The sequence below is a fragment of the Hibiscus syriacus genome, unplaced genomic scaffold (genome assembly GCF_006381635.1).
Source record: "Hibiscus syriacus cultivar Baekdansim isolate YM2019G1 unplaced genomic scaffold, ASM638163v2 tig00110221_pilon, whole genome shotgun sequence".
NCBI classification, from domain to species: domain Eukaryota; kingdom Viridiplantae; phylum Streptophyta; class Magnoliopsida; order Malvales; family Malvaceae; genus Hibiscus; species Hibiscus syriacus.
Window position 1 is genome coordinate 1,204,216 of NW_024062635.1, and position 19,828 is coordinate 1,224,043.

At 34.4% G+C, this 19,828-nt stretch overlaps 2 protein-coding genes across 2 annotated transcripts; both read right to left on the minus strand.

The window, feature by feature from the left end:
• Nucleotides 1-10,919: 10,919 nt before the first annotated feature.
• LOC120114210 (L-type lectin-domain containing receptor kinase S.6-like) lies at nucleotides 10,920-15,416 on the minus strand. The gene is made up of 3 exons (XM_039135186.1): nucleotides 15,001-15,416; nucleotides 11,598-11,670; nucleotides 10,920-11,054 (listed from the first exon to the last, which is right to left on the minus strand). Exons 1-3 carry the CDS (start codon nucleotides 15,414-15,416, stop codon nucleotides 10,920-10,922), a joined length of 624 nt encoding a protein of 207 aa, XP_038991117.1.
• A 219-nt stretch (nucleotides 15,417-15,635) lies between these two features.
• LOC120114258 (probable LRR receptor-like serine/threonine-protein kinase At1g07560) lies at nucleotides 15,636-16,831 on the minus strand. Its single transcript, XM_039135225.1, has 2 exons — nucleotides 16,493-16,831; nucleotides 15,636-16,406 (listed from the first exon to the last, which is right to left on the minus strand). Exon 2 carries the CDS (start codon nucleotides 16,101-16,103, stop codon nucleotides 15,654-15,656), a length of 450 nt encoding a protein of 149 aa, XP_038991156.1. The 5' UTR covers nucleotides 16,104-16,406; nucleotides 16,493-16,831; the 3' UTR covers nucleotides 15,636-15,653.
• Between the last annotated feature and the right edge of the window lie 2,997 nt (nucleotides 16,832-19,828).

The window sequence follows — 19,828 nt, forward strand, 5'->3', positions numbered from 1 at the left end:
TGGGAATTTTGGATGCTCAATACTTTTTATATATATGCCCAAGTGCCATATTTTCACTATATTTTAGTTTTTTATATAAATTAATATTTAAATTATAATTTGTTTTATTAAGTTAAGGCGATTACTAAGTAGTATATTTTCTAAATATTCGATTTCTTTAACTACTGAGGTAAGTTGTTTCGTGCTATAATTTTCTTTTACTTTTTTTATTAAGCCAACGTGATTACAAAGTAATATCTGTTATAAATACTCTTAACAATTTGACAATGAACACTCAATCAACTTGTTGTAACTGTTGATGCTCAAACTCATAACCTCTAAGAATAACAACGATTCTTTTAACTACAGAAGTAAACTGGTTCGTACTATAATTTTCTTTTACTTGAAGTTTCTAAATTAATTTTTACTCGAAATAAATATATATATTATCGTTCCGTCATCAATTTAAGTCCCTCTCATTAAAAAAAAATTAACCAATTATATCGCTACACTGATTTTTTCCCCCTTCCACTATTCTTTTCTCTCGGTTTAAAATTTGGATGCCAAATTGTTGGAATACCAAATAGATACAATATGTTAATTTAAAAACTCTTTCTAGTTTCTAAGTTGAAATATCAATTTGAGAAGAGTTTCAGGTCTAGATAATAATTTGTATAATAAATATATTTAATCATAAACTTTAGGTGTATGGTTTTTAAATGATCTAAAATCGTTGAGATAATGTGAGAATGATTTTACAAAAATATTCAATTATGTGTTTAGTTTACGTTTATGATTATAAACCTTCATGGTAATTTTAAATATATTTTTTAACAAAATTATTTGCTTCTGCTTACATAAAAGTATCAGTCAAAAGCGATTGTAGAAAAGCAAAAACATTTTTGTTTTGGAGATGAATTTATCTTTTTAGATGATATATGACAAGTGAATAGTGAGAGTTGTTTGCATGCAGAGCCATAATATGATGGTGTGGGATATAAATAAATAAAGAGGAGGATGCACTGGATAAGGGAAGTATGGGGAGAAAACACAAAATGTAGTTCCAACCACCACCAAAGCCAAAACCTTCAGTTCCTCTGTAAACAAACAATGGCATTGTGGTGTTTGTATGTTACTTGTTCATGTCTCGCACTGCACCTTCAACGACCGTTGTTCCCGTTTTCCATGGCACCCCCGTGCATCTCTGAATCCACCATCTCTGTCTCTACATAAATCTGGGTTTTGGCTGCACATGATTTCCTTCGGTGAATAAAAATATAGTAGCAAGAGAAACCTGCCACAATTGAGTGACAAGTGTGCGTACATGGAAATTCCATTTACTCTATAATCCAACTTTAATATATAGAGAGAGAGGGGGGAGGACAGAGTCATGATTTCAACTTGAAGGGATAAAGGATATCTTTTTTTTCTAAAATTGAGGGTGATTTCATAATTATCTCATAAATATTTAAATTTTATATATAAATTAAGTGTAAAAAAAATTCTGGGTTGGGGGGGCACAACCACTCCCAATCCCTTAGTAGTTTGGTCCCTATATATGTATGAACTTATCGAGTGATTTTAGTGGTTAAAAAGAATGTTGTTCTCCTTTATTTCTAGTTTCGAGCAGTTATGTTTGCAGATATGTGTTAAGAAAAATTAAGAATAAATACTTATCTTATAACTTTAACAACCCTTATACTAAATTATAATCAAAATAGGGTTTGGGGAAGAAGATACTGGGAGAATGGACTTCAATTCTCATTTTCTTTTTTGTCTTTAGACAGCTGAAATCAAGCCCTTCAAGGTGGTGAGCTAATTTCCTTAATTAAAGAATATAAAGAAATGGACTACATTATAATCAAAAGGTTTAATACAAAATGTTTTAAACTATACTCAAAATTGATTTTTTTGTTTCTCAAGAATTTTTTGTTAAAAATATGTGCTAATATTTTCTCGTTACACTTTTAGGTGCATATAGTTAAAAAAATCTAAATGACACGTGTCACGTTTATATATATTTTATTTTATTTAAAATAAAATATTATTTAAAAATATTTTATTAATTCTAAACTTAAGATATGTCACCTAACGATTTTTTAACGATAGACACATGAAAATGTAACGGAAAAACATTAAACACGTAGTTTTGACGAAAAATTTTTTATGTACCTAAATTCAATTTTGAGTATAATTTAGCAATTATTTTTATATTATTAAGCCTAATCAAAAAAACACTTTAGAAGCTTATTCATCTTCGAAAAATAGTAAAATTCTAAGTCTAGTCCTTTCTCCATCAATTAATCATTTCATGGTGTAATCATAGCTTTAGCCATTAATCTTTTCTCTTTATTTCATTTGAGAACCTAAATTTTCACTTTTTACTAAAGTGATCACCACATTCTTCATTTTCACATTTTAGTCCTTAAACACTCGTTAAACAAATTTACTCTTTAATCCAACTATATAATTAATCTCGATCTGGGAAATTTAAAATATCGAAATAACAACTTATAAAAATAATTTTTCAATCGCATAAAATCTAAAACATTGAAATAACTTACCAAAACTCATTAATATTGGTGAAGATACTTTGAAACTGTCTTCATCAATCTGATTGCCACGAAGAAAAAAATAATGATGGAGTACATGCATGCATAACAAGACAGCACGTTTCTTTTGTCGTAAAAAAATTTCGGTAGCTCAAAGAACCGAAGCAATTCATGCAGATTGCAGGGTGATTATTGTTGAGGACAAATAGACATGGGTGGGGGTGGGTTGTTGTGGAAATAATATGAATTAGTTCTCATCTTATTCATGCCAAACAAAATATTATTTTTTTTGAATTATTATTTAGTATATTATTAATTAAAAATATTACTTTCATTGTTAAGATGTTTATAAGTGTTTATTTCAAAATATTTTGTATGTGAATGATGCATTGATTTTTGGTACATATATTAATGCCATTAATGAGACTACTAGTATTTTTCTCCTCTCAATTTGAAATGATTGATTGGGTGAGGAAAATGTAATATTAGAAAGTAAGGTTACTAAATCTGATAAATTCTATTCTTAAAACCAATCTCATTACGTAGAAAAAACTTTTAAAGAAGCTTAATAGTTTTGATGTTATTAGAATTATGGTGATAAATTTTAGTAGTTTATTTTACAGTCTCTTATTTTATCATTTGTGTAACAGTTGTAATCCTTAGATTGGATAAGGTTTGCTTATATAAAAAGAACAAAAAGATTGATGTATGGTTTTGGCCTTTTGCTTAACATAGCGGCCACGTATTTACTGAACAGTTCATGAATCTCTTCTACGTTGGATACCTTAGCCGATACTATTCAATCACTAACCATTAATGACAATCAACCCTTTTCTAACAAGAATAACAATATAATGCTAGACTAGAAGCTCACGCCTAGATGTGTAAATCAATATAATGTTTGGTGAAATGTTGATGAATAATTTGTATAACGTTCATTTATTAAGTTAAATAAAAAAAAGTATGAATTTCTTTTATGCTCATTTAAGAAACTAATAAAAGTGTGTCCGATTCGTTTATGTTCAAGAACAAGCTCATTTATCGGCAGAGATTAAGCTAAGATCAAATATTTGGAGGGGGCAAAATTACTTTATATCAAAATAATAATATCTATTAAGTATTTAAATCTAAAATCTGGAAGGGACAAATGTCTTATTAAACTAATATTTAAATTAGAAATGACATAAAATATTTATTTATTTTTTGAACAATGGCAACTAGATTTTATTAATAATGGAATGAATCAAAATTATAACGCATCAGAATAAAGAGAAATTTAAAGATAATAATCACCAAAATACTCAACCAAAAGTAAATAATAAACCTAAAAATACGAAGAAAATTAAATCATTCTATTTAGAATGACGACCAATATCAAAATCCAATAACCCTTATACAAACTTTTTGTCTTTGTCGAATGAGACGCTTGACAAAGTGATAAAACAGTGGAGAGCGAATCAAATAATCTGGCAGGCTGTTTCACTACATAATTCTGATTATATCCAAACAACCTTTTATCAAAACGGGAAATTGTTGAAAGTCAAGCAATGCACTAAATTAAAATCAAAGTTTAGCACCGCCGAGTATGCTTGTTTCAACAAAGTTTGGCACCGATTATGCTTGGTTCAAAGTTTGGTATAATTCTGGTTGAAAATTTAAATGGGTTAATTACACTTTATTCATTGGACTTTAGGGTATTTTCAAAGATTAGTCCCTAAGCTTCAACTATAAATACCCTAGCTCATTTAGCTTCAAAATCATCCCAAAATCCCAAAATCAATTTTCTTGCTTCCAATACCAGAGAGCTTTCTTGTGAGTAGTGAGTGTTTTGTCAACACCTGTAAATTTTATCTCTTAGTAAAAGATCTGCAGCAGTCTGGAGACGTAAGCAAAATTGGCTGAACTCCATTATCAATTTCGGGTATTATTTTTCCGCTTTTATTTCGCATTCTCACTAATCGGTTATAGGGAAATTACTCGTTCTCGTTTATTTCCCAACAACTGGTATCAAAGCTTTTGGTTGTGAATTTTGTCAATTTTTTAAGAGGTTACTATTCATTACTATTCACATGAATAGTGAATTTCGTGAATAGTGAAATTTTGTCGGCGATACGAATTTGTCGACGGAGGTGTTCTAATACACGGTGGTTCGCAAGAATTGTCAGAAACGATCCTAACGAAGCCAGATTCGAGTGGGAGCGATGGCTGCAGACGAAGGGAATGTGAAAATTGAGAAGTTCGATGGTGCGGACTTTGGCTTTTGGAAAATACAGATTGAAGATTTTTTGTACCAGAAAAATCTCTATCAACCTCTCTCAGGAAAACAACCAGAGGGCATGAAGAATGAAGACTGGGCTCTTCTCGACAGACAAGCCCTCGGAGTTATCCGACTGACGTTGTCCCGAAATGTTGCTTTCAACATAGCAAAGGAAAAGACCACGGCGGGTCTTATGGTGGCTCTCTCCAGTATGTATGAGAAGCCATCGGCTTCAAACAAAGTTCATTTGATGAGGTGATTATTCAATTTGCGAATGGCGGAAGGGGCATCAGTGACTCAACACCTAAATGAACTCAACACAATTACAACCCAGTTGAGTTCCGTGGAAATTGAATTCGATGATGAGGTTCGAGCTTTAATTATCTTATCATCTCTACCAGACAGTTGGAATGCTACTGTTATAGTAGTTAGTAGCCCGTCGGCAAATAGTAAATTGAAATTTGACGATATCTGAGATATGGTACTGAGCGAAGAAATTCGACGGAGAGAATCGGGTGAAGCATCAACCTCCTCAGCCTTGCACACGGAGACCAAAGGGAGAACTTCATAAAGAAATTCAAATTTTGGCAGATCCAAATCCAGAACGGGAAAATCAAGAACAGGAAAGAAAGATTTTACCTGTTATAATTGTGGCAAGAAGGGTCACTTTAAAAGAGATTGCCGAGCACTGAAGAAAAATACCGGTGCACAGGAATCTGCCAACGTGACAGAGGAGACAGGTGATGTCATGATTCTAAGCGTAAACAGTCCGATTGAATCATGGATCTTGGATTAAGGGGCATCTTTCCACTCCACCCCATGCCGAGAAATATGGAGAACTATGTTAGTGGTGATTTTGGGAAGGTTCATCTAGCTGATAATGAAACCTTGAAGATCGTCGTAAAAGGAGACATCCAATTAAAGTTGCCAAACCAGACCACCTGGAAGCTGAAACGTGTGAGACATATTCCTGGCCTAAAAAAGAATTTGATTTCTGTTGGACAGCTTGATGGAGAAGGATATAGTACAACCTTTTCAGGCTGTGAATGGAAGATTACCAAAGGAGCACTCGTCATTGTTCGTGGCAAGAAGACTGGTACTCTCTATGTAACCTCAAACTTAGAAAATATAATTGCTGCAACAGATGCTGATGGAAAATCAAACCTATGGCACCAAAGGCTTGACCATATGAGCGAGAAAGGGATGAATACATTTTTGTCAAAAGGGAAGCTGTCGGATCTAAAGAATGTAGATGTCGGACTATACGAGGATTGCATATTTGGCAAACAAAAGAAAGTCAGCTTTGCAAAGATTGGTAAGACACCAAAGGCAAAAAAGTTAGAGTTGGTTCATACTGATGTATGAGGACCATCTCCAGTTCCATCTTTTGCAGGCTCATTATATTATGTCACCTTCATCGATGATTCAACAAGGAAGGTGTGGGTTTATTTTCTGAAGAAGAAATCAGAAGTCTTTGATTCCTTCAGAAAATGGAAGGCCATGGTGGAAAATGAGACTGATTTGAAAGTCAAGCGGCTGAGGTCTGACAATGGAGGAGAGTACAAAAACAAAAGATTCAGAGATTTCTGCGTAAATAATGGGATCAAGATGGAGACAACAGTTCCCATGACACCGCAGCAGAATGGCGTAGCAAAGCGCATGAATAGAACTCTGAATGAATGTTCCAGAAGAATGAGGATACATGTCGGATTGCCTAAATTTCTATGGGCTGAAGCTATCAACACTGCAACTTACCTGATCAACCGTGGGCCCTCAGTTCCTTTGGATGGAAGAATACCAGAGGAAGTTTGGAGCAAGAAAGAAATAAACCTTTCACACTTAAGAGTGTTTGGTTGTATTTCTTATGTATACATAGATTCTGCTAAAAGAAGTAAACTTGATGCCAAGTCCAACAAATGTGTCTTTGTTGGTTATGGTGGTGATGAGTTCGGTTACCGATTTTGGGACTACGAAAATCGAAAGATCATCAGAAGCAGAGATGTCATTTTCAATGCAAATGTGATGTACAAAGACAGGGCAAGCATAGAATCAAGTAGCTCAAATACCGAAGCTGAAACAAAGGAATTTGCTGAGTTCGAGGAGATTTCTGGAAATGATGTTCAAATTAGTCCTGAAGCAGTTCAAGAAGAACCAGGCACACCAGAACTAAGACGCTCCTCCAAAATTCCTAAACCAACCCAACGTTATTCGCCTTCTTTGCACTACTTGTTGCTGAATGACAATGATAAACCAGAGTGCTATGATGAAGCAATACAGGGAGGATTCAGTCAAGTGGGAGTCTTCCATGAAAGATGAGATGTACTCGCTTATGTCAAATCAGACGTAGGAATTAGCTGAATTACCACCAAGCAAGAAAGTGCTCCATAACAAGTGGATTTACAGGATCAAAGAAGAGCACGATGGGATGAAACGCTATAAAGCAAGATTAGTTGTAAAAGGTTTTCAGCAAAAAGAAGGTATTGACTACAATGAAATTTCTCTCCAGTCGTGAAGCTATCTACAATTAGACTGGTGTTGAAAATTGTAGCTGCAGAGAATTTACATCTTGAGCAGTTAGATGTAAAGATAACTTTCCTTCATGGTGATTTGGAGAAAGAAATTTATATGAGGCAGCCGGAAGGCTTCATAGAGGCAGACAAGAAAAACCTAGTATGCAGGTTGAAAAAGAGCTTGTATGGTTTAAAACAAGCTCCTAGACAGTGGTACAAGAAGTTCGATAGCTTCATGGGTAGCAAATGTTTTACCAGATGCCAAGCAGATCATTGTTGCTACATCAAGAGGTTCGACAACAGCTTCATTATTTTATTATTGTACGTTGATGACATGTTCGTTGCAGGCTCATACATGCAAGAGATTATAAACTTGAAGCAAAAATTGTCGAAGCAGTTTGCTATGAAGGATCTGGGCGCTGCAAAGCAGATTCTTAGGATGAGGATTAAGAGAGACACAAAGTCAGAGACTTTGATGTTATCACAGGTTGAGTACATGAACAAAGTACTCTCCAGGTTCAACATGCAAGATGCTAAACCAGTAAGTACACCTTTAGGTGTTCATTTTAGACTCTCCAAAGAACAATCACCAAATACGGAGGAAGAATGTGCACACATGGTGAAGGTTCCGTATGCCTCAGCAATTGGAAGTATGATGTATGCCATGGTTTGTACCAGACCAGGTATTGCTCATGCAATGGGAGTTGTTAGCAGGTACATGAATAATCTGGGCAAGGTACACTGGGAAGCAGTCAAATGGATCCTCAGATATCTGCGGGGTGCTACAAACAAAGCACTTTATTTCAAATGTGGAGATATGATACTGACAGGCTATGTAGATTCTGACTTAGCCAGAAGTATCGACATCAGAAGAAGCACTACAGGGTATGTCTATACTCTAGGAGGAACCGTAGTGAGTTGGGTTTCTCAACTACAGAAGATAGTTGCTCTCTCCACAACTAAAGCAGAATATGTCGCTGTTACGGAAGCCAGCAAGAAGATGGTTTGGCTCCAAAGTTTCTTGGAAGAGTTAGGCAAGAAACAAGAAAACAATGTCTTGTATTGCGACAGTCAAAGTGCTATCCATCTAGAAAAGAATCCTTCTTTTCATTCCAGGACGAAGCACATACAATTACGGTATCATTTTATCCGGTCTCTTCTGGAAGATGAGATTTTGAAACTTGAAAAGATTAGTGGAGCTCAAAATCCGGCAGACATGTTGACAAAGACGGTGACCATTGACAAGCTGAAGTTGTGTTCAACTTCAATTGGCATGCTGGAGTAACAAGTCCAGAAATGTTGCTGCATTGATCGAGGTGTGAAGACAGATTAAAATCAATCTTCAAGTGGGAGATTGTTGAAAGTCAAGCAATGCACCAAATTAAAATCAAAGTTTGGCACCGCCGAGTATGCTTGTTTCAACAAAGTTTGGCACCGATTATGCTTGGTTCAAAGTTTGGTATAATTTTGGTTGAAAATTTAAATGGGTTAATTACACTTTAGTCATTGGACTTTAGGGTATTTTCAAAGATTAGTCCCTAAGCTTCAACTATAAATACCCTAGCTCATTTAGCTTCAAAATCATCCCAAAATCCCAAAATCCCAAAATCAATTTTCTTTCTTCCAATACTAGAGAACTTTCTTGTGAGTAGTGAGTGTTTTGTGAACACTTGTAAATTTTCTCTCTTAGTAAAAGATCTGCAGCAGTCCGGAGACGTAAGCAAAATTGGCTGAACTCCGTTATCAATTTCGGGTATTATTTTTCCGCTTTTATTTCACATTCTCACTAATCTGATCATAGGGAAATTACTCGTTCTCGTTTATTTCCCAACAGAAATTAGAGACCGAATGCCAAAATTAGGTAAAAAAATATAAAGATCAAATTAATAAAGATATAAACATTGAAAACTAAATGTATCATTATGCATGATCTTAGTCGATCATGATCATTTAACCAGTGGTTTAAATAGAAAAATAATTCTTGATTCATCGAGGAGGATATACACTAAATTTATTGATTAAATGGGCGAGGCGCTTTGGGAGGCAACCTAACTGTTTATGGAGAAAGGTAATATCTGAGGGGCCTTTTAGTTCATAGCGTTGTTTCGACTTCATTGGTAGTTCTTCATGTTATTGGTTATTCCGGATAGTAGGCAGTTCGCTTCTTCTGTTCAACACTCATCAGGGTGGAACCGTTGATCAGGGCTAGTTCATTGTGACAAGAGGCTATCCAAACAACAAACAGGTTAAATTTTATTCGGTCGTGGCGAGTTTTGATACTTGGCGTTTGTGCCATTGACCTGGTTCTGTCTCTTACCCTCGGGTTTAATTGATTGCTTTTGGTTCTGCTTTTTTGTTACAATATTGTCGTAGTGTTGTGTTACAACGTTAGACGTTTGGTGAAAGCTACTTCTAGACCGCTTAGTCTTAGCCTTAATTATTCTGGTCAAGCGTTGGCTAGCTTCGAGTAATCTTTTGTTGGTCCTTGCCTGGAACGAAGCGTTGGTCTTGTTGAGTATGGGGTCTCTTGTTACTTGCTGTTATTCAGTGATGTTCAGGACTCTGAGTTGGTAACATTGTTTGGTCGATGTTTTGGAATTGTGCTTCGGGATGCTGGTTTGTTTTGGTTTGGGTGCGGGCGAGCTAAGCAGCGTAGTCGGTGTTCGTGGACTCTGTTGTGTGTATCCGAATCGCATCAGCAGCGGTCTGGCTGCTCGGTGTCTGTCCCATTGATGCAGTTCATGATATCGGCATGTTTTTACCTTTGTATATGTTAGGTTGGCATTGATCCGAGACTCTTTTTCATCCAACTAGATTTATGGAGTTTTTTAAAGAAGCCTTGATCTCTGTTGTTATTTTATATGCGTAGTCGGAAGTGATAACATACAAAACACCTTTTTTTTTAAGAAAAAGGAATTCATGGCAGATGCATGATCTAATTTATTAGATTCAGTATGATCAAATTAAATTATAAAAAGACTCATCATATATTCATTAACCTGTCCTTATGACATACTTTGTATACTTGTGAGGTTGAGATTTTCTCATAATCGAACCATATTCTAAAACTGGACGGTTCAATAAAAATGATTGGATAGATTCACTAAATTGATTTTGAGACGATGAGCTTGCAATTACTCTTTATGACTTCATAATTCTGATTTGGATGTTTAGTATTTGAGATAGAATTGATAAAATTAGTTATGCAAGTAGGGACGGAGACATGATTTTAAGTTAAGAGAGAAAACATGACTTTATAAAATTTCAGGGGACGAAAACATATTTTCAATAAAAAATACATAAAATATCTAAAATATATAATAACTTTAGATTTTTAGGGGGCAACTGCATCCACCCGCTCCCGCTAGATCCATCCCTGTATGCAAGGTTTAATCACCAAAAATAAAAGATAGGACGTCTTCATTTTAGAACACTCACGAGCATTTCGAGGTATAGTTATTTGTTGGTTGGATTATTGTGCAACACAATTGAATTTAAGATTAGATATGCATTATTGAAATTGGAGTATTTATTTAAAAAGTTTCATTTGTTTTGTAGGAAGAAGAAGATTATGATTGGAGTAACTGGAATCTACACATGTTGAAAGAATGAACAAACCTCTCACTTATTAGCTTTAAGCCAATCAAGAATACCCTTTTCTGCTTCACTTAGCTCCTGCTCCTTCTTCCCTTTCAATGTCCCTTCCACGAATTCAAAGTAATCCTTGTAGTTTCGCCTGTAGTATTTCTCCATTCTCTAAAAGCAAACATCATCCGGTTAGGGGTAAATCATAGGGGGAAAATAGCATAATGACAAAAATTCTTAATATTTGATTAAATACTCACTTTAGCTTTTATTTTTTAAAGCATTTTGGTCCAACGTTTTATTGTAGAGTAAAAAAAACTCTTAGTGGATAGAAACAGGGTAAATTATGTGTTTATTACATAAACTATCAATTTTGGTTTGTTTTAATACCTAAACTTTCAATTTTTTTTGAAAATCGTACCTAAAGTTTAGTTTTAGTTTCGTTTTAGTATCTCTGGCGTTAAAAACTTTAGTTTTTGTTTCATTTTAGTACCCCCATTCAAAAGTTAATGTTGAGTTTTTAAAAAATTATAAGTTAAGGTACTAAAACATGTAATGCCCAGATTTACGGGTTAGTAGTTTCGGTCAACCCGGAACCAGATATTATAGCCCATTAGATTAAATAGAGTCATTTTAGTGATAGTTTTAAATTAAATAAGAAAAGAGGGGGATCTAGATAACAATTTACTCCTAACCTATTTTAAGGTTGTAAACCTTCCCATTCTCCAGAAAGTTCCACACAAAAATCTCCTCTTTCATTTTCTCTTCCATTTTCTTCTTCTGTTTCCTTCTCATTAGCAAACCAATGTGAGATTTCAAGCTAGATTGAAGAAACCAAGGTATTTTTCTTATTCTCTGTTCCCTTAGCATCAATTAGAGTCATTAATTTATAGTTTGGTTAAAATTTTAGAAATGAGTTTTTTATGGGATTTTAGAAATCAAGTGTTTAAAGTCATTTTAGAAGAGTGTTTGAGTTGTAAGGAGTGTATCTAAGCTTTATCCAACACCTAGTTAAGGAAGTAATCCATTTTTATACTTTGATTAGTTAAAGAGGTTAAAGAGAGAGTTCAAGCCAAGGGAAAAGGAAGAGTGAATCGCTAGTTGATTCAAGAAGTGTTTAAGCATATAAAGAATCCAGGTAACACAGTATTAGCTTTTCCATACCAGTTGTAGAATAATTTGAAAGATGTTTAGCTTGAAAGTTTAGTTTAAGAATGTTTAGTAGATTTTCATGGTAGATTTTATGTTTCATGCTTTTAGTATGCATTAAAGCTTTATTTACGTTTAGTAGATTTTATGTTTAGTATGTAGAATCCTTTAATATCAAATAAGACTTTAAGAAAGTTTGATGACTTCACTAGGGTCTTTGGGTTTGAAAAATAGATATTTTCGTTCTTGTTTTATGGCTTCTGTAGGTAAAAGTATCCATACTATAGGGATAGTATCAATACTTGTCTTCGTTTTGGGGTAAAAATGAGTTTTCTGGGTATGAGTATTGAAACTCTTACAAGAGTATCGAAACTTTGGGTTATAGTTTCAAAACTCCCAGAAAGTATCGAAACTAGGCATAACATAATGTTTAAAAGTATTGATACTTATATAAAATATCGAAACTTTTGTATGAGTACCGATACTCTTAGGTTAATGTCGATGCTTTCAGTCTGTTTTGGGTGAAAAGGTTTGTTTTAAAGGAATTAGACATGAGGTGCCCAACACTTTAATATATCATCAAATAAGACTACAAGTGGAACAATATTAATGTTAATTCAAACTTAGAAACCAAATAATTAGGGACAAATAAGACTAGCATTGTTTGATGTTTGGGAAACGATTCAGACACCTGAGTTCCTTTAGAAAAGCTAATAGAGTCGAAAGTATAGATGTAGTCCAGATATATCCTTAGGTAGGCAAGGCCCTTAAACCCGACTAACTAAGGTCGAGGACTGACACTTGCAAGGGGCGGGTTAGTCAAGGGTATGGTGTCCGATGCAGAATTCTGGGGGCCATATCTCAGTAGACTAGAGAGGATGCATGAGCTCCGAGATGCAGTAATCCCTCAGCTGCACCATGATTTCTACAGTAGCATAGAGAGTGAGTATCGAAAGGATATTCACTAAGCAGATCAGATTAATAGACTTGATAGCTAGCCTTTCAGTGATATGTGCTTAGTATGTTTTAGCTATTAGTGTGTCGCTAAGCTAGTTACTTCAGCCTTTGGATTGTTTCTGTGGGCAGGTTAGTAGATCCAGTAGGTGAGGAGCAGTAGATAGACCAAAACCCAGTTCAGACTAGTGCAGATTCAAAGTATGTCTTATCATTTTTGAAAAGGCATATATATTTGTAAATTTTATTGTCCAGTTGAGTTGTAGTTTCAGTAGAGTGATCTGTATTATTTTTGTAGAGTGTAAATATTTTAATTTGGAGCTCCTCAGTGTAAAGATATAATTTTTTTAGTTTATTTCACAGTTGTTTATATTTAAAGAAAGTAAGAAAAGTTGGTCAACCACTTCGGTGGTTCCGTGTAGCACCTTAAATCGGTCAATTGTGTGTCGTACTAGTCTAGGGTGTTACAAAACAGACCAAAATTGATAGTTTAAGTACTAAATGCATTAAGTTTTAACGACAGAGTAGTAAAATAAAATGAAAACTAAACGTTAGGTATGATATTGGAAAAAAATTAAAACTTTAGGAACTAAAAAAGATCAAAACTTATAGTTTAGGTACTAAATGCGTAATTTTTCTTGAAAATTATTAGTCAACATATTATCGACGTTTCAAAATAGAGGATTTTTAAAATAAAATATTGGGACAAAATGGTCTTAAAAAAGAAAGGGTAAACTACGAATTTAGTGACCCAACTATCACTTTGGTTCTGTTTTGAGTCACTCAAAACATACCTAACGTTACGTTTTAGTTCTATTTTGGTCATCCATCGTTAAAAAATTAAAGGTGATGCTGACGTGACATCATAAGATAATGTCATGTCATTATTGAAAAAATAAAAGTATTACCATATTATTAGTCTGCTTATTTTTTTATCAGAGAGTGATCAAAATGAAATTAAAACGTAACACTAGCTATGATTTTGAAGAAGAAAAAATAGAGTGACTAAAGAACTAAAGTAATAATTGGATGAATAAACACGGAGTTTATCCAAAAGAGAATAATGGGTAAAGTAATTATATGGTCAAACATTAGGATTATTTGTATCTTGAAATGAAACGTTAAAATCAAAATGCTATAGAAATAATAGGAATGTATTTAATCAAATATTAAGAAGATTTTTAACATTACACCTTAAGGAAATTGGTCATCTTAAATGATCAGAATTCAGAATCCTACTTTTTTTTTCATTCTTGGCTTTATTCTCCTCTATTGGAAATGTGAATAACAGAGGAATATAATCTGGATATTGCTATTATGTAAAACGTGTGTTTGAGTACAAGATTGATGCTCCTTATATACTACTACTCTTAGTTGTATCAGCTGCTAATACAACCACCTTAACTGAGCAACTAACCAAAACTAACAAAACTAACTTGCTAACAACCTTAGCTGTTAAAACAGCTTCATCTTCAGGAAGCTTCTAAGTATACTTCTTACATTCTCTCTACTTCTTCTTCTTCTGTTCCTCTCCTGATCGTGAACAGACTTGCACTCCAATCTTGTCACGAAACATTTCAAAAGCTAAACAATTGAAAAGATGAACAATTGAGTCGAAAGTGCTGATGCTTCATTCCGTTCACTTTGAATCGAAAGTGCCGATGCTTTCTTTCGTTCTTCTTGAATCGAAAGTGCCGATGCTTCCTTCCGTTCACTTTGAATCGAAAGTGCTGATGCTTCTTTTCGTACTTCTTATTCACCTTCATTTCTTTCTTCTTCACCCTCTTTTACAAGGTTCCTTGAATTTTTTTATGGACTCTTAGTTGTGAAGCTTTCAAGTCCCATGACACTTTGAGATAGAAGCAACAAAAGTAACAAAATGAATACAAAATTAAACTTCTGTTTACACACACAAAAGAATTATACTACTATGCAGAAATAGCGGTGATAGCCTTGCCATTGGCACCAGTATAGAAATTGGATTATGTTCAACATCTACCCTTCAAGCACCAACCTGACCAAAGAGCCACTTGCGTATCTCTGGAAGCTTTTTATTGAATGCAACATCCAACCGTGCATCCAAGGTGTTCTCACAAACAATCTTTCCATCTCTAAAACATTGTACCTGCACAACATTCCTGAATCAACGCCCTCAATTAGTTTCTTTTTCACCCACAGGTCCCAAATCCAGTCAACCAACACGGTTCCATTCTCATCCACGGGCCTCTTTCCCGTAGCCACCTCCAGGACAACCACTCTGAAGCTGTAAACGTCGGTTTTCACAGTCGGAACACCGGTATAAACGTACTCGGGTGCCAGATATCCTATCGTCCCGGCTGGTATCGTTGCATCTCTTGAAGCGCAACAATGTTCGTACACTTCGACTAAACCGAAATCTCCGAGCTTGGCATTGAACTCGTCATCAAGCATGATGTTGTAAGTTTTCACATCTCTATGTATTATCTGTCTTTCACATTCTTCATGTAAAAATGAAAGAGCAGAAGTAACCCTGAGAACTACCTTTAATCTCAATCTCCATAAAAGGGTAGTTGTTGATGAAACTGAGGTTTTGTGAATGTGTTGGTAGAGGCTTCCATCATAGATCAAGACCAACTCAGATTCCTCACAACACCATCCTTGAAGCTGAATCAAGTTACAATGGTTTAGCTAACCGTCCATAATGGCAAACTCTGTGTTGAAAAGATTACGAGTGAATGCTTTTCCGTTGAACTGATCGAATCGCTTCACCACGACAGTTTCAGCCGACGGAACATAACCTTTATAAACAACTGCTGAACCACCTTTGCCGATGATTCGACTCTTATAAAACCCCATTGTAGCTGATTTTATCTCTGCAAGTGACCATCTTGTTGGTACATTGTTCGTTTGAACTCTAGGAATTGCACTCTTGATTCCTTTTGCCAAACCCCTCTTCTTCCTCACCGCAAAGAAACAAAATGGAACTGTTGTTACATCAACTGAAATAGAGATCTCGTTAGCTCTCTCCTCCGCTTCTTGGCGGATGAAGCTCACCATTTGTTGGATCGACTTGGATGTGAACGACACCGGTTTAGCAGCCGTTGCCGCTGCCGATGACATTTTCTCCTCCTCTTCCATGCAGCGGTAGAAAACAAAATAAAGTCAGGATTGTTTGGCGAATGATACCATATTGGAAATGTGAATAACAGAGGAATATAATCTGGATATTGCTATTATGTAAAATGTGTGTTTGAGTACAAGATTGATGCTCCTTATATACTACTACTCTTAGCTGTATCAGTTGCTAATACAACCACCTTAACTGAGCAACTAACCAAAACTAACAAAACTAACTTGCTAACAACCTTAGCTGTTATAACAGCTTCATCTTCAGGAAGCTTCTAAGTATACTGCTAACATCCTCTGATTTCTTCAGGTATCCTGTCACATTAAGCTCTTCTCACATTCCCAAAACAAATTAAGAAATGGAGTATTTTATAAGGAAGAACGTGAAACGAGTACGATACTTTTGAGCAGCTGAGTTCTGGAATCATTGAGTTGGGGAGCAGAAGCCACGACGGATAACATAAAGCCTCTCCTTGCTACTCCGATGTCACCACCACCGCTCGTGGAGGATGCCGTAATTGTATCGGTTGGTTTTGGTTTAGAGGCGGTGGATGGCGATTTCCCTTGGTTCCTATGAACCGCATGCATGTTTGAAGAAGCGAATTGGTTGACTGTTACAGTCAGTGCCATTAAAACACTTTGAGCTATTGAACCCATTCTTGAACTTCAACTTTACACCATTTTTTCTTCTTTGTTTTCTCCAGGGAAGAAGGCAGCCACAGGTTTTTGTTTTTCAATATGCAGATAAAAGGATGAGGCTCTGTATGCCTACAATTTTACATATTTCTCCTTGTTAAGACACTACAGGACAAAATAAAAATGATGAAACACCATGTCACTAAATTTGGATCAATATGCCCTTCATCATCTTAGCTAAATTGTTAAGATTGTTCTTGGCCTTTTACAGCCCCATGATTTCAGATTGATACAAAAGTTCATGCAATACCCAGTTGATGTCCCAATTGCATAAGCAAATGCCACGGTCTTGACTTGTCTTTCATTTGTACTGAACACTAACCTATGATTTATCGTACCAATTTAAATGCTTTTAAACGTCCTTTGAATGCAATACCATTTAAGCATGGATAGTTGTAGGATTTTATGTTAGGGAACGAATTTGAACTTATAAAATTTCAACAGAAAAACTTAAAGTTATAAAATTCTAAGAGGCGAAAATAGATTTTTAATAGAAAATACATAAAAAAATCTAAAAATATATGGTATTTTAAAGTTTTAGGGGTGGGCGACCGCCCCTACCCACCCCGCCTAGGTCCATACCTGCATTTAAATACTTAAAATTCCTTTTAAATTCAACCAAACATAAACATGAGCTATGCTTGAATTGAACCACTATGATTACACCAAAGGTAATGTCCGGTCTAATATGACATAAGTAAAATATTTCCCCCAGAATATTTGTATAAGTTTAAGCATAATGCAATGGACTACCTGCATTTTTTCAAATTGTAAGGATGCAACCATAGGTGATGGTGTTGGCCAGGTTTGACTCATCTTCGGTTTTTCCAATAGCCCTATTATAAACTTCCTCTGGTTTAAAAACAACACATCCTTGTTCCTTTATACTTCAATTCTTAAAAAGTAACTAAACTTACCCAAGTCCTTTAGAGACAACATCTCACTAAGAAGCATTGCCACACTGTTTATTTTCCTATCTGAACTTTATGTGATAATTATATCATTTACTTGAATAAGAGCATGTGTGCACAAACCAACACTACAGCGAACAAACAAGGAAGTATTTGTTGTTGAACCTTTGAAGCCTATATCTTGTAAGTAATCGCGCTATTTAGAGTGTCAATTCCGTGGCGCCTGCCTCAATCCATACAACGCTTTCTGTAAGTTGCACACGAATTTTGAACCATCTGATGCATATTGTTCAAAACCTGGGATTGATGCATAAACACATCTCCTGTCATCTCTTCAGTGAGAAAGACATTATTAATGTGAATTTGCCTTGGACACCACCCATTTAATTTTTGTGAAATGAAATTGATGCAATTGTTTCTGACACTGTTGTTTTTTGTCTAAATGCCTCATGTAAGGATGCTTGTAGTCCAGATTCTCCTGCAGATAATTTTTCAAATACTTTCATCATCTCATATTGTGGCTTAATGGCAGATAAATTTTGGTAAGGCAATTTTCCTTGAGTACTTGTGGCGTTTAAAAATACCTTATGAACAATATACCATATGATGATCTTTCAATATAATATTAAATCTCATCTTTATTTTATGAAAATCAGTAAAAGTATACCAAACATTTAACTTTAAATAGATTATCTAATAATTTAGATCATAAATTTAAAGTTTTCAGAATAAAAAAAGTTATTGCAAGATTCTCCAACCAAACTCTGAAACTTTGCTTAATTATTAATTAATATGCATATTACTTCCATTAATATTTTATATTTTTGGCAAAGCCTTTTCTTTGTTATTGTTCTCTTGAGGCAATTAAAAGGGTCAATTTCCTTTACATCTCTATTGGGGATGGAGGCTTCTATTCTCTTTTCTTTATCACAAAATTATAGTCTGTACATACTATATTAATTATATTTTTTATAAAATATTATTTTTAAATTAAAACAATTATATCTAAACATACTCATTTTAAAATCTTTTAAATATACACGAACCAAAAATGACATTGATGGAAAAAAATTATTATTACTACTTGAAGTTCTCAGGTTCGAGCACGAAAAATATCAGGGGTATGAGTATTTAATGTCAAGTGACTGAGAGTTATTTTTGAACATATACTACCTTATACTTACCTAATATTAATAAAAAATATTTTAAATATTATAACAATAATATCAGACGAAATAATAATCGATCAATTTTGTTGTTATTATTATTTGTTGATGGTAACAAAAAATATCGTCGACTATAAATGGTTCTTCCCTTTTGGTTTGGATAAAGAGTTGTGACCAACGAGAGGTCAATTGTTATTCTATGTTTGGAGAGAGGAGAGGGTAAATTATCATAAAGAAAAAAGATCAATTAGTAGTGAACAATTCACCATGAGAAGGCATAAGGAAAAGGATGAATGTTTATTGTAAAGGAGCCAGACCTTATAGTAATTTTTAGTGTGCGTGTTAGCTGTAAGGTCATTGTGAATATTAGTATACTATTAGATTAGGTAGATTTGGTACTCAAACTTTAGAGTTTGTTTCGTTTTAGTGGATCTATAAAAAATATTGTCTAGGTGTAAGATATTTTTTAGCATTAATATGATGAAGAACGAGAGATTTTGGAGGTCATTCTTTGGAGATAATGTTGTTGTTGTTGTTGTCTGGGTAAGGTACACGAATAGTTACTAAAGTTTGATTAAATTTTTGTTTCTTTCTATTGTATTTTTTAAAGTTACTAATTGATCAATAACGTTAACGAAACGTAACAAAATGATCACTCAAAATTAACAACCGTTAACCCAATGGAAAGTTGAAATGGATCTTTGACCGCCACGCTGGAGAGTCGTTGAATTCTATGTTGATTGACTCTTCAACTAATACTATAATATATTAAAAATAGCCCCCATTTAATGAATATTTTTATTGATTAAAACCCACCAAAGCCCTTTTATCTTCCTTTCGCCTGAGAAAGAATCAGTTTGAGAGAACTTACCTGCAAATTACTTTTAAAGCTTTAACTTTTCATCATTCTAGTTTCTTATTAAAAAATGATAAATTCAAACAAAGCTTTGAGTTAGCACTAAAA

Coding starts and splice junctions, on each gene's coding strand:
- LOC120114210 (XM_039135186.1), bottom strand. CDS start 15,416: ATGCTTGATGACGAGTTCAATGCCAAGCTCGGAGATTTCGGTTTAGTC. Junction 11,671..15,000: donor GCAAGTGGCTCTTTGGTCAG/GTTGGTGCTTGA, acceptor GCTAATGAGAAG/GAAACAGAAGAAGAAAATGG. Junction 11,055..11,597: donor ACTTTCTGGAGAATGGGAAG/GTTTACAACCTT, acceptor GTTTGCTTTTAG/AGAATGGAGAAATACTACAG.
- LOC120114258 (XM_039135225.1), bottom strand. CDS start 16,103: ATGGAAGAGGAGGAGAAAATGTCATCGGCAGCGGCAACGGCTGCTAAA.